The sequence below is a fragment of the Electrophorus electricus genome, chromosome 5, assembly GCF_041902795.1.
Source record: "Electrophorus electricus isolate QZ-2024a chromosome 5, ASM4190279v1, whole genome shotgun sequence".
In the NCBI taxonomy this organism is placed as follows: Eukaryota; Metazoa; Chordata; class Actinopteri; order Gymnotiformes; family Gymnotidae; genus Electrophorus; species Electrophorus electricus.
Genome location: NC_137501.1, coordinates 26311719 through 26326443, shown reverse-complemented (window position 1 = coordinate 26326443; position 14725 = coordinate 26311719). Strand labels below are relative to the sequence as shown.

At 45.1% G+C, this 14725-nt stretch overlaps 1 protein-coding gene across 1 annotated transcript in view; it reads right to left on the bottom strand.

Annotated features, from left to right (window-relative positions):
• Positions 1–14725, bottom strand: part of eys (EGF-like photoreceptor maintenance factor) — a 147871-nt gene that overhangs the window by 49531 nt on the left and 83615 nt on the right. The window contains 6 exon segments of the mRNA XM_081714325.1: positions 3198–3203; positions 8923–9173; positions 11330–11442; positions 11531–11654; positions 11789–11901; positions 12478–12628. Coding sequence (XP_081570451.1) covers positions 3198–3203; positions 8923–9173; positions 11330–11442; positions 11531–11654; positions 11789–11901; positions 12478–12628 — 758 coding nt within the window.

Genomic DNA, 14725 nt, shown 5'->3' with positions numbered 1-14725 from the left:
CTACTGGTAAAACCCCCTTACACAATGAATAGGGGTGCCGGGAAGCAGCTGAATGAAAATGGCATGATGGATATGATTGGGGGGAGGGGGCTGAAGCAAGACCTCCCTGCTTGTTATGGATGGTGGTTAGACAATGTTCTGACCGCAAACAATCCATCACCTTGCAAATAACGAGATCGAAAGTAGCACGTCCTTTCTAATTTCCCGAGGAGAGAACACGACGCCTCGGTGACCCTTTGCCCTTCAGGACCTCCATCAATATGATACAGCAGATGAGGGTACTCGGTCCCACATACTGTGATTAAGGCACTGATGGCAGCAGCATTGATCAATAAAGCATTAGTCCTGATAATGCATCGTTGCCATTGGATGGCCAAAGTAAACAATTTAAAGTATTTCTACCTTTCTGTAAAAAAAAAAGTGTACATTAGCATTAAATGTATTTTACCATTTCATTAACTGAGTAAAACAATTGTGTCCCAAAGTAAGTTCAAAAGCATTTAATTGATTAATTAAATGCAAAATGGAAACAGAAATAACATTTAATTCCTGCAGTTTCATTCTCTGTATGCTGTGGGGCTTTGCTGGTGTTTTTGTCAAGCCCACAGAGCAGAGAGCCCGCCCAGATTCATTGATCCGGGAGGAAGAATTCTCTGTGCTCCCACTGCAGGGCCAACAATTCGAGATCATGCATTAATCCATCAACAAAAAATGACCATTTAATGCTTTTGTTTAGAACTTCCCCTGGTGTCATTCATAGCAGGCTGAAGTGATGAATGTGTGCTTTTTCAGTTATAAAAGAAAATGGTGTGCAAGTTCTTATTTTTTCAGCAGACTACATCTTGACTGCTGAAGCTAAAATGGCTCTCTGCTCTCTGTTAGGGTAGTAAAAACCATTAGCTTAAATCCAATGTAATCGCATTTTACAGCGAGTGAGCAGCCATTCCAGATTCAGGCCTAGACCTTTCCCACAATACTTTGCAGCACTCGAGTAGCCCCTTCTTTTCTGTGGCCATGGGGGACCACGGTGCAAAAGAGACGTTATAAGAGGTCATGATCAAGACGAGAAAGAGCGAGGATAGATGAAGTCCCACTGTGCTTGCCCCCAATTCAGTTGCTCCTTCCTTCCGCTTGGGGTATTTGCACACTTTGGTGATGTATATATGCATATTGATAGACCTGTCACATACAGTGTGCAAGGCACTGATCTATAATGAAGAGCCTTAGAGAAAGGTCTTTACTATAGGTCAGTCGTGCACGTGCATAAATAGTGCCTAAATGAGTGGTAATTATTTAAATTACTGGGAGGCACATGTTGACCTCATCTAACCATCACACTGTTGGTTGCAAAGATCACTCTTTCAGAGAAAATGCTGTGAACTGTTTTAGCAGAACTTGGAGAACTGTGATGCAACTGGCAAAAATGTTGTGGGTTTGTTTCCTAGTGGTCTTAATGTTTTTAGCATTTTTCTGAAACTAAGTATTTGTCTGCATTTCGCTTCTCTTTTTGCATGTAATAACTATGTAGTTCATTGAAAACGGAAATGTTCTGTATTGGGTGACAGTAGGACGTCAAAAGCTAAATTATATCAGCATCAATAATAATGATGTGCTTCTCTTTTCAATCACATGATTCACAGAGTGAAAATACAGACAGCAGAGGCTACAGTACAATGTTGTTTATAACCCCTAAATGGTGATGGATTACTGACAGAGCCACTGGGGCCAATGCTCAGGTTCCTCTGACTGCCAGGGGTCTCATGGGGCCTCAGACCACAGGGCCCGAGGCCGCTCAAAAACCTTGCAAGCACTTTTGCAGGCGTAAAAAATAGAGCCCTAAATTATGTGGAAATCACTAAATCAATGAAAGTGAGAATTATATGGTTTAAATATATGATTTGGTTTTTTTATGCTTGAATATTAGCTCATTATCTGAATAGAGTGGACATGGAGCAAGTTGTCTATTTTAGTTGTGTATTTAAATGTTTAATAATGGAATCACTGCATCATTTCAAATGTTCCATCATCGACTCTTGGAACACTGTCGGTAACTTTCCCGTAGAATATTTTGGACAACGTGTGATTATGGCATTAGTGTTCCTTTGTGTAGAGCAGCTCTTTGACCTTTTTTGTACATTTTGTGTCATTTTACACAAAATGTGTGTGCGTGTGAGAGATGCTTGTGTCCAGTGGTCTTGCAAAGCCATGATCAGTTCCTGCCCCGAATGCAGAAAAAAAGGGAAACGGTTTTCTGTTTTCTTTTATCTGTAGGATTCTCCTGTAAGATGTGTAAAATGCAGCTCACTCGCGTGGTGCCATGCGTGTCAGAGAAAACACACACGCTAGCATGCAACAGAGCATCCAGAAACTCAGCATGGCAAGATACTAAAAGTCTAATCACGAGTCCAAAATGTGTGTCATTGATTTTCAGATAACTCTTTTTTAGTTTAGCAAACAGAATAACCACTGTTGACTGAAGGTGTAAGCTACATTGCTAAGATATCTGTGCCTGGTTAATTCATGTTCAGGGTCTGGCTGTAAAATCAAATTTTAATTATATGGTATTACCGAACTTAGAAAAGCTTATCATTATAAAAGCACTAATTTGAAAATCAATGCAAAGCTCTTATAGAACCAGCATACCTACATGCTTTAACTGCAGTTGAAGCGTCACTCATGGGACAGATTTTCTTTATTTTTTCCGGAACTTTTAAACCAAGTACAGAGTAAAAGAATGTCTGAGAGCAAGTCAGGCCTGCTGTTAAGCTCTTGATAAATATGTTCTATATTTATTTTTGCAAATATAAATAAGAACACAGTAGGTGTTCCACATTAAAATGGAGGGATAATCCTTGTATTTTTAATTTGATTTAAACTGTGTATAATGCGAAACATTTAATTATTGCCAGACTACAGTTTTTCATTTCCCGATTAATCACTTCACTGAAACAAAACTGTACCAATTAAATGATTATGGAAATGACTGCTTGTTGCAACCTTAGTCAAAAATTTTTAGGAAACGAGAAAGGAAAATGTGAAGGAGTTCTTCAGCAATCCTGTTGCTTCTTTGTTCACAGGTGCTAAGGCCAGCGCTCAAGCAAATGTGTCAGGCTCAATCTACTTTTGCTGAGGCCTCCACATCCTAATAATATTGCTAGTTTTGAGGGAACAGCTGCCAATGCTCCATCAACATAAACCAACATCTGTGGCGCAAATCGTTCAAGCCATCATCATAATTACAAATGGGTTTCACGTGCAAGTTGCTTCTGCAAAACTCTGTTTTCACGTGACGATTTATCACGACAGCAACACCAATAGTGTGCAGTGTGCATTCAGTGATTAGTTAAAAAAGCCCAGTGAATGCACAGATAGCTATTTGCAACACATAGCATAGCATGCAACGATATTGGATTTCCATCATAATGCACTAATGCTACAGAAAAGCATGAATAAAATATTAAATTATAACTATATGTGGATTAGTGCAATCATCTTTCACAGAAATGTTAATGTTTGCCCCTTAAAACAACAATACTAAATGTTCACCTGGTGATGTATTTTTGGTGATGCAGGCAAATATAGTCCACAAGTCCTGTGTGCACATTAAGTGCACATTAAATGATAGTGCTTTGGCTTAGTAGACAAAGTTGGAGCCACTTGCAAATTGACACACTGTGAAGTGTGTGAATGTCCAAGTGTGTACGTGTGGATCAAGTGTACATACAGGGCCAAACCATTGACATGTTTTACAAGGTGTTGGTTAATGGGGAAAAAAATAGCAGTAAACAGAGGACATTAGATGAGACTCCTTAGCTAGGGCTAATTAGCATTAACACACAACACCCCCCCCCCCCCCCCCACTCAAACTGAGGCAGGGCTGTGGGCGTCAGGAACGGGGGGTGGGGGGTGGCTGCCATCGTTCAGCTGGCTTGCATCTAGACCCACAGATCCTTTCAAGAGGGCGTGATTTTCTGTGGCTCAGCAAGGGGGAGGGGGCGGGGGGGCTACACACTCCCAGTGCCGGGGGTGGGGGGTGGCAGAGCGTGAGATAAGCACGGATAAGATCTGTCAGATACACACAGGAGAGGCAAAGTAAACATCATGCTAGGAAGAGGCGCGGCACCTCCGGGCCGGGCGATTAAAGGGCACGATCGGGAATGGGAGCCAGCGGCAGCCCGGCGCTCGGAACCGTGCAAGCACGCTCCCTGATTTGCGCCAGCGTCTCCACCCATCGGCCGCTGGTGGTGAATCGAGTCTCCCTCTACAAAAGCAGGCGTCTTAAAACGCCAAGTCCACGCCATCTAATACCTTAATCGCCATGTCCCAAGTTCGTGGCGTAATTACCCGCTTGCTTGTTCTGGCACCGGCTCCACTGAAGCAAAGACCTCTCGCAAACGGAGGCTAATGGATTTCGCTAATTAGGCCGAGTTTGGCGAAGGGAGCTTTGCGAGGAGGCGCTGGCGAGGGCCCGGGCCCAATTAGACCACCCGTGAGTCGCCCGGAGGATTTCTCCATCGTCGCTGCCCATCCTGCAGCTTGTTAATACGGGTCGTGTTATCCCTGCGATGTGCAAACGCCAACATCTGTGAGGAGGTAGTGGAGGATCGGCGAACGCAACATGTGTGGCGATGCAGCGAAAAGGAATTAAAAATTAAATCAACAAATAATTTAAATAAATAAATAAAAACAGATGCATGGTAATGTGATATTTCCCGTGGGGGATGACAAATGAGGCAGACCCCAAATATAGCACCCCTGCTGCCTTGTACGCTGCCCAGAGAGACAAATAGCATTTCAGTGAATTACTTAATTATCTACAAATTAGCGCTTTGAGAATAAATAGCAGAGGTGCTGGGGAAAGGGCGCGAGAGCACGAGCGGAGAGTAGCCTGCGCGTTATCGAGGGGAAAAGGGAGGCACGGTTTGCCCTCTAGTCCTGTTGATGAAGCACCGACTACATCTCCACATTTGGAGAAATGTAGCGGATGAATACGTTGGTGTAGGTATTGCAGGATGCCACAGAACAGTGCATTAAAGACGGCCGGTGGTCAAATTTTCTGTTCTTCTTTTGCTAAAGGTTTTAAAATGTTTAAAGCATTAGCATTCACTTATGGATATGCAGCAGCAACTAGTCAACCTAGCATATCAGCAGCTTCCCCGGGGTAAATGTAAAACACGTTCACAGATGATGGAAATAAGGATGACTGTAGACACGGACGAACTGCACAGTTGGGAGCCCTTTCACCTACGTGGGCACTGGAGATTCACTGAAATCCAGCCGGGCAGCACCTCTCTGAGGAAAACCGGATTATGTGTTTTACTAATAACCCTGACACACGGCTCAGCTCGTGGTATTAGTCTTAAAGCGAACGACACGTCCTCGCCTCCACGCTTCCCCAAGGAGGCCGAGATCCGACCAAGCTACAGAAAATTCCACAAGGAGCCGAAACGGAGCGGCGTGACGTTGGGCGCGCTGCTGACACGGAACTTTCCGGCGCGCTCTCCGTGTTTCGCGCGCGCCAAATCAGCCGGAAAAACAAATGGAGGCGAGAGAACGAGCGCCGACAGGAATCCCCGCTGTTTGTTTATCCAGGCTCACCGAGTGCACCCGTCCGCTTCCATGCAGGGATCTAATGCTCCATGCCTCACTTCCCACTTTTACGTGTTCAGTGATCGATGCGGCCACTCAAATTCTACGAGCCATCTTGGAATAAACTACGACTAAGGATAAATCCTTATCATAATTACAAAGTATATATGACTGGGAAGGATTTCTAAAATGCAATGTGCAATGTATCGTGATTTAAATCGCAGCCCTAATATGGGACTTGAAATTACACATATTAAGACTAATCTGAACTCAAACATTTACGAAGGGGTATAGCGAGAATTAGTGCCGTCACATATCTAGTCTTAAATGCTTGAATTAACGTGGTCAGATTTTCTTTTTTTTTTTTTTTTTACCCCTCATCTACTCAACCCAAACTGCTCAATCGAAGCAGGTCCGTAAAAAACAAACATGCTCGTCCGTCTTTGTGCATGTGAGTAAAAAGCTTGCTTGCTCTATCGACAGTTCGCCTGGTCTCCCGCGGTATATGCGCGGCCGTAAAGCATAAAACCCTTTAATGCTCCGCGAAGCAAGAGTGTTTGGAAAAAGACATGAAATAATGGGTTCGACTGCGGGAAGGCATATGCTAGCAGAATGAATCAGACATAATGCTTCCGCCCTCTGACAGAAAAGCATGCGTCCCTGCTCCTTAACTGCAGAGTTATTCTGCTTGAAGACCCGGTTGCGTGGAAATGAGCTGCATGTCGTCTTCAATGAGCGTCAGAGATGCAATACAATTTATTGTGCGCGTGCGCACGTGTGTGTGTGCGTGTGTGTAAGAAAATCTCAGACCTGCTCACTGGTCTGTGGTGTATGGCATATGGCACGCTGTTATAGCTGCCCTAATTCAGTCAGCTCACGCTGGTAACATCATTCCCGGCCTGCCCGAGTGACGGCAAGCCTCCTCCTCATACTGGGGGCAGAAACGTGGGCGCACGTGCGACCCGCCACATCCGGCGCGTTAACGGCTTGCGAGGAAAGGGCGGGCTGACGCAAAGCGCCGCCGGGTCCAGATGGCGCGCCAGGCCCGGACGACACGGAGGTTACGCCGTAGGACCCTGCGCTCACTTGCCGTTCTCTGCCACCCGGGGGACCCTCGAGGTGCGGAGTTGGGGTGGGTGCAGGTGGCTACGTCGCGAGGGCTGGGGCAACTATAGAAGGCGGTGTGTTCAGCATCGGCTTACAGATGTAGCCTGACCCATTTCCAGCCACGTGCACCAGCGCCATGATTGTGGCACTAATATTTGTGCTATGTGGCGCTACTGACTGACGGGACGATTAATTATTTGTGACTTAACGTCCGAGCTGAAATGCCATAACGCATCAACGGAAAGCTCTCGGCCAAAGCGCTCCCTCGTGCCCCTCCACGTCCGCTTGCTCGGGGCAGGCTGGCGGATTTTGCACGCAGACGGAGGCTGCGTTAAGCCAAGAGCAGGGCGCGAGTCGGCGAGCTCTTCCGGGAGACGCTGCCTTCTGAGGGGCAGCAGCAATGTCGGTGTGTGGCGCGTGGAAGGTGTCCTGGCCTGCTCCCCCGGCGGAGCACCAAGAACCAGATTCGTCGAACCAAAAGCGCAGCCCACCCGCCAACACACGCGTATGAACAGGTATCTCATTAGAGCCATTTGTTCCTGAATCACTCCACCCGCGACACAATCACACAAAGCCAAAACGCGGCATTTCATTCATATTACTGGTCCATACACAGGGATCCATATATATATAAATTTAGGAAGCAAATTTAGTATTATTCAATTAAATTGAAGGCACTAAAGAACATGTAATTTTAACAGAGTCGAAAAAATTAAACATGTTTACGTTGCTTGCAAACTATTGTGGTGCTCAGGGGATATTATAGCCATGTTCAGGAATATGGGGGGGGGGGGGTACTGTGGAGAAAACGTAAACACATTTCCAGCTATGTATCAAACCGGCCTTAATAATTCATTGACGCAGCCTACTAACAGTACAAAGCCCAAACAAAAATAGAACCCACACACTGGTAGAGGGGATTAGAGATTTTTAATTAATTTGTAACCAGTTACTGTTCATTGCCAGAAGATGTGAACATTCCATCCATGGAAGCGAATGAAGATGGGACTCAGCAAATTAGCTCTGTACCTGGGCATTGGCTTATCGACGTGGACGCAAAACCGGCGAGTCAGCAGGAGAACTGGGGAGGGGCGGAATGAGAGCGCAGTCCGCATTACAGAGGGACGTGTTGGCCGCGAGCACGGGTGAGAAAAGAAAAGCTACCCTCAGGGCCTGGATGCGCAAGCCACGTCGCTTGATAGGGGGGCAACAGTAGTTCGGTGGGTAAGGTGTCGAGCACTCTCGACACGCTCTTGGCTTGCAAATGGTCTTCGGCCTGATTAACGGACGTTGTGACGAGCAAAGTGGTATAAAATATCAATAAATAACGTGGTAAGCGATGTGTGTTTCAAGCTGTTTTTCTGATGACATTCATCAGCCAACTTAGCAAACGCTGTATGTCTAATTCTTAGTGTAATCGAGCAAAGTCAGTATCTCATCATGATACCATGGGGGCTCCGTGATGCGAAGCGTCGAGGTTAGCATTGGCGGCCGATGGACAAAGCCGATTGGCTGATAAATTGAGCCCAGTTATTCTCTCTGGTACAGCAGAGTTTTAATCAGATCTTTGTGTATGAAAAATGCATTCACTGCAAGTCCAGTAATTGCCTGCCAAATCACATCTGTAGTTTCTCTATGTATCCGAGTCACTAAAAGTTCGCATAGTCTGGATGATTTCACAAAAGCCAGCCCTTGCAGAACACTAATATCCAAAGCCCGTGTGACTGCATCATCATTAAAAATGCCATTACAGAACTGCGCTATGTCTGGTCCAATGATTGGTATTGGTAGAGAGACAATTTGCAAAATATCTCCATTTGCAAAAAGTTCTGACATTTTCTAGTGGGCGAGTAGAAGGGGGAGCATGAGACGAAGACTGCAGCGAGGGGGAGAGAGCAGACAGGTGCTTCTCAGATCTCATCTCACTAACCTGGATTTCATTAGCACTTTCCACTGCGAGCGCAGGCATTGTCTTCAAAACTCCTTAACGAATCTCTACACCATCTCGTGGCCCCGCTAGCTTCTCTGAGCGCACCGTGCAGTGGCCGTCTTTTGTGGACTAGCTTTGATGCGCCCTATCTAGAGATCAGGGGATTAAGGTTATGATGTCAAGTTGGATTACCTCGGTGCCAAAGCCTGCATTGGAGCATAAAACCGCCATTGTTCCCATCCCCCTTCGGGTCCACTGACCGTGAAGGGAGTGCGTGGAGAGGGGGGTGGGCCTACCTTTGTCACACAGGCGCCACGTGAAATGGAGCGGGCAGTCGCAGAGGTAAGCAGCGGCGCCGCTGGGCAGAGGGAGCGGCTGGCAGGTGCCGACCCCCCCCCCCCCCCCCCTCCGTCGAGGCAGGGGCCTTTCGGAGCAGGGCGCAAGGGTGGCGGCCACGGGGCCGCCGCCGCCGCGGGTGACCTCAGCTTGGTCGGATGCAGGCGCAGGAGGCGGGGAGACTGCTGGCTGGTGCCGGAGCCAGGGAGACCTGGAAAACGCACGAGACTGTCACGGAAAAATAGTCCCGGAGAAAAGAGAGAGAGGGAGAGAGAGAGAGAGAGAGAGAGAGAGAGAGAGAGAGAGTCAGACTGTGTGAGTGGTGAAACGACACAGCAGAATTCAGAGTTTAATGTAGTGTTTCATCAGAGGAGCTGTGGGTGTATGGGGTAACCCCTCTGTATCCAGCAGTACTGTAATTAACTTCATCCAGCATCTCACACACACACACCCACACACACACATGCCCAATTTGTAAAATTAAAATCATAAACCAAATGCAGCATCAACATCTCAGCAGTCCTGTAACTGAGCGTCGACTGGGACAGAAGCGCATCAGTCTGGAACCGCTCTGGCCGTGAGGAAAAGGTGCATTAACAGCAAGACGAAGAACTCTGTATCGATCGCTGTGGTGATCAAAGCATGAGGACACCAGGGTGTTTCTCGTCCTTGACCACTATGGCAATATATCAGAGCACAGTTAAACCTTATGCACAGCCTACAGCTCCATCGCACACATTCCCTCCCCGACCTGCTCATGCTAGAAAGGCCAGAGTCATCACTCCCTACGAGTGAGCAGATAAATAGCGGAGGTCAAAAGGTTGGTCAACGCTGCCATTCTGCAGAATTTTTTTTAAAAACAAACACCGCTGTGAGCCAGTGAGCAAAAACAAATGGAGGATTGGTCTGGGTGTATTCCAATCGTGTTCTGTCCACCACTGAACGGGCTAAACAACTTATAGTTGAGGAATCGACGCCGCTGGTGGAGCTCCGTTACTGGTGTGGTTCCAGTAGCTACCCTTTGGATCAGTTTGGGCTCGTGTATGCAGAGGTTGAAATGGGAAAAAGCACACTGATAATATTATCAGGTTACAAACGCTGTTTTTATATTTTCATTATCAGTGCTCGAAAATTGGAAAAAAGAAAGAACAGTGAGCTAAGCAGAAGAACCCTACACAGGGTCCATTTCCTTTTCCAGGGTGCCCTTTCACCAAAGCTTTTCAGCCGTTCAATAACCACATCCACATTATTCAATATGAGAGGACACTTACATCTATTCAAGGCTTGATATACCCACCTCAGGCTTCCTGAAAATGTTTGAGGCCGCATAAAGAAAAATAAGTCAACCAAGTGATCTTTTTACCGTTTTCATAAATATTTAGAGATATGAATTGGGCAGAACCGCATTTTTTAAGAAGCACTGGCTTGTCGGAGATAACCTTGGCCCCTGTGCAACATGCACAGAATTAGCAATAACAAAACATACTACTTCAGGACAAGAGCTCGACGAACAATTAAAGATTTACAATGCCTGTCAGAAGTGTTTTCTTTTATTAAATGCTTTTTTCTTCCAAATAACATTTGATTTCCACTGAGAAAAAAAATGTACTGGCAAATGTTTGTTTTTATGGAAAAAGTCTATATAGAGTGCGCAGAAAGACTATGTAGAGCACGCATCAATTTCAAAAGAAACTCTAAAAAGCTATAGTGTAATATTTGTGATTACATGTAATATTTGGGCATATTTATAATATTTGTGAATGTGATTAAACAGTATGTTTAATCACAATTATTTGCACATTTTATTCAATATAAACATGGCTTGTCTCAAATATGTTGATACCGCAAACTCACAAAGAGACTTGCTTCATCGCTTTTTGACGGCCGGCGCATGTGTAAAGCATAACGTCCGGGTGTAATGACGAGATAGTTTCCACTGCTATGGCAGTATGAAGTGCAAACACAGCACTTGTGATACTGCACAAAAGATCTTGCTGTATGGTGTTGGATGAAAACCTCCCTTGTGTCTCTAAAGGATAAGCCCAGTCAGAGTATTTGAAAGGAAAAACAAAAAAAACCCCCAAAAAACTACACATGCTACATTTCAGGTCAAGACATGGTATGTATTGGTCAACTGCTGAACACTACTTTACAAAACAGATCAGACAGAATTACTGCCACATAAACTACAATTAGTAAATGGTAAAGAAATAAAATCTATCAGACTGCATGGCTTAGACTGAACTACCTGTCCACTTACTGTGCGATGCCATTATCTCTATCAAATCAAACACTGCAAGTGTAGCTGAGAAGGGGCCCGAGGACAGTGGCCTCGTTTGACCTAGCACTCTCGGATCAGCCACTCACCAAACAGGACCACAATTGAGGTTGTGACCCAAGTTCATCTGGAAAACAATCCTTCTCTCTTTAGTGAACATTCCCACCGGACTAGTTGGTTCCGAGTTACTGTCACTTTGCCCCTACCCAAGCAGAAGTAATTAGCCACCTGCAAACACTAGCACTTACCTTCTAAACTTATCATTCAACTCTTATGCTAACACTCGCCACCTGGCCATTAGCGTATGGCAAGGATTTGACATCTGTCGACACCAGAGGCGCAAGCATGGGAGACCTCATCCAATTCGTTTCCATAGCACCCGGTTCACTTAAATGGCACCCTGATGGGCATGAGCTGAGAGAAAAAGCATAGAAGAACTGACAGAAAGAAATCCAAATGTCTAAGGAAGAGAGTGCAAGAGTGAGGAAAAGCTAATAAATACATGCAAAATTTTATGAAACAACACTACCAGAATAAAATTTCCTTACCTGCAGTTGAGAACACCGCTCCCAGTAATGGCACTGTAAGCAGGAAATCCTCGGAGCTTATTAATTTCAATTACTTCTATACAGCCTGTGTAGTTGTAGAACGGCTCGGCTCCCTAAGGGAAGAGAAGGGAAGAGAAGAGAAGGTCTGGGGCTGTTTTTCTGGAAAGAAGAAAGCAACGAAACAACTGGCGCCCGTGGGTGGGAATGGAATACCGCACAAAGCAAAACGCTATTTCGCAGTGCAAAAGTCTAAAAGTTAAGCCAAGTCTCACGTGCCTCATGTGGTATGATCACTGAAATGTGCAGAAGTCATGCCCATATTTTTCAATTATTCAGCAACGTGTATGTAGTTTTTAAACATTGGCTCCATGTGCTTTTAAACAGTCCCGCACGAGACACAAAGGATCAAGGCGCTAGACGAAAACCAGATACCACACATCCAGATAGTTGTCACTTTCTGTCGGTAAAAGGTATCTCAATAAGCAAGTCAGAGAGTCATTCAAAACAAATAAAACCACATTTACTTGCTATATGTCTACAGTTCCTGTGAAAGATTAGCACAGCACTTGCAGCAAATGCAGCAGAAATCATTACCACATGTTTAAAGATGTGAAGAGGCCATGACCTAAAATTGCCTTTTCCAAGCAAACAAACAAAAAACACTTATACAGAAACAAGAATAACCTAACCTTATATGGAAGATGAGCGAACGGCAAACCGTCTATGAAGATGTGTCCTGTCTGTCAGACAGCCAGCACCGACGAGTGATTGGTCGGATGACTTCGGTCTCCGGGAGAGTCAGACACAGTCACCTCGGCCTCGCATGGAGCCAGATACTGTCTGTGGGGGGGCCCGGTTATGAACGACAGGGGAGAAGAACATCATTAAGGTGGACATTTATACACCATTACTGCATGCATCATAATTGCACGTTTAAAGCTCTTGCGCCATGCTTATCTCTTTACTCAATGCCGTAATTACACTAAAGCAATGATGTTTAACATAAATACCACCAAAGAAGTTTAACGCCCTCCAATTTATGTTAATAAGATAAATTTTTCCTTGCCTCCGGAATGCACAATTACTCTGAAAACTAAGCCCTGGTAATTCCCATATTATATTTTTTAACCTCCTTTTAAATATTCAGACCAAAAAACTGGTTGTGGGTAATAAATGCAGTGTTTCCATGGATACAGGAGAGAAGGGAGAGCATTAAGAGCAGAGCAGGATACACAATGATTTCATTATTCTCTGTAAAACAAAGCTGGTCAGATTTTAGCAAGGAGTTATGACTTTCAAGTCCTGTTTTTTTTAACCACTGGGCTTCACCCACTCTTCCACGTTTCACAGCCTCAAATGTTGTAAATAAGGAGGAAAATATGCATAAGGGAGAAAAAAAAAGTGACTTCCCTCTATGCCTTAAAATAATTTTTCACAGACAAGCCATGACCTGTGGCTTCAGGGGAGCCATGTAGCACACACACACCAGTGATCATGGACCTGAAAGATTCAAATTCAACTCCATTATTTTTATTGCCCCTGTTCAAGCACAATCGAACTGGGCTGTACAAGTGAAATAAGCTCCAGGTGGGAGGAAAGACCGTCTTGGTGTGCCAGGTGGGCTTGGGGGTTTGGGGGATGTGTTATCCAGGTGGCAGCTCCAGGCTGTGTCAGCACAGGAGTTCAGCGCTATTGACTGCTTTTGTTCTGGGGGAGGAGTTTGCTTGTGAGCCCAGCTGGGAGGGCAGCTGTGGCCCTGTGATGTTTGCCAGACAGCACATGCAACGTTCGGGTGATTCCAAGGGCCCTCCAGAAGTGACCTGGTATGCAGGATGGTCTCGGCTACTTCTAGCAGGGCTTTCCAATTGCTTTTGTAGCAGCTGGCATCCCACACTGTTGTATGGCAGGTCAGGGTGCTTCAGGTGCACCGCTAGCTATGCACAAGATGCTGATGTGGCTGAAAGGTTCTCTAGTTTCTAGTCACTATCATGCCTATTCATTATCTGGATGTAGGTGTTGAGAGACCAAGAAGACCCTCGGCGGTAGAGATACAGAGGAATTCCACCTCATCTCCCTTGATGTGGGTGGGCAGTAGTCTCTGCTTTTATATTTGTAGAGCTATGCGACGAGTTCCTTTGCTTTCCTAGTGCTGAGAACCAGGCTGATGGCAGAATGCACGCGTCGTAGGTACTGCGCCTCTTCTCTGTAGACATACTTGTCATAACGAGAAATCAGCCTCATAATAGTGGCGTCATCTGGAAACTTAGCGATGCCACTGAAGTTACAGGAGATGAGTGAATAGAGGTCCCAGTACTTAGCCTTGTGGTACTCCACTGCAGAATGGGGGTGGAGTGGGTGCCTCACCTGAGAGTCTAGCCTGTTGGTAAGGAAGTTCAAAATCCAGTCTGGATCCAATTGTTTGGGAATAATTACCGAATGCTTATCTGAAACTTAACAAAAAGGCCCAATGAATATATCCTGACACTACAGATATGAAAGTTTACTGTGGTCAGCACTAGAGACAGTAAAACTAAAGCAACTCAATATATCACCTGAGTGTTAATTAATCTGATTTCTAAAAAGACCTCAAAGTGAATAGAAAATAATTCTGGTTTGTATGCATTGTTCTTTGTACTTGGGCATTTCAGTAGATTCAAAAATACTGGACTTCATTTCCCCAACCAACTAATAACACTGCAATATATACCCAAATGTGAAACATTTTGTATGAAATATCCTGTAAATCTGGAAACTGCAATTTTAGCTCTCTTTCTATATATGAGAGGGATTCAAAAATGTAGTGAAGATTGACATTTACCTGACACTTTTAGCCAAAGCTACTTACAATTATGACTGAGTACAACTTGTGTAATTGAGGGTTAAGGGCCTTGTGCAGGGGCCCAACAGTAGCACCTTGGTAGTGGTGGGACTTGAAAC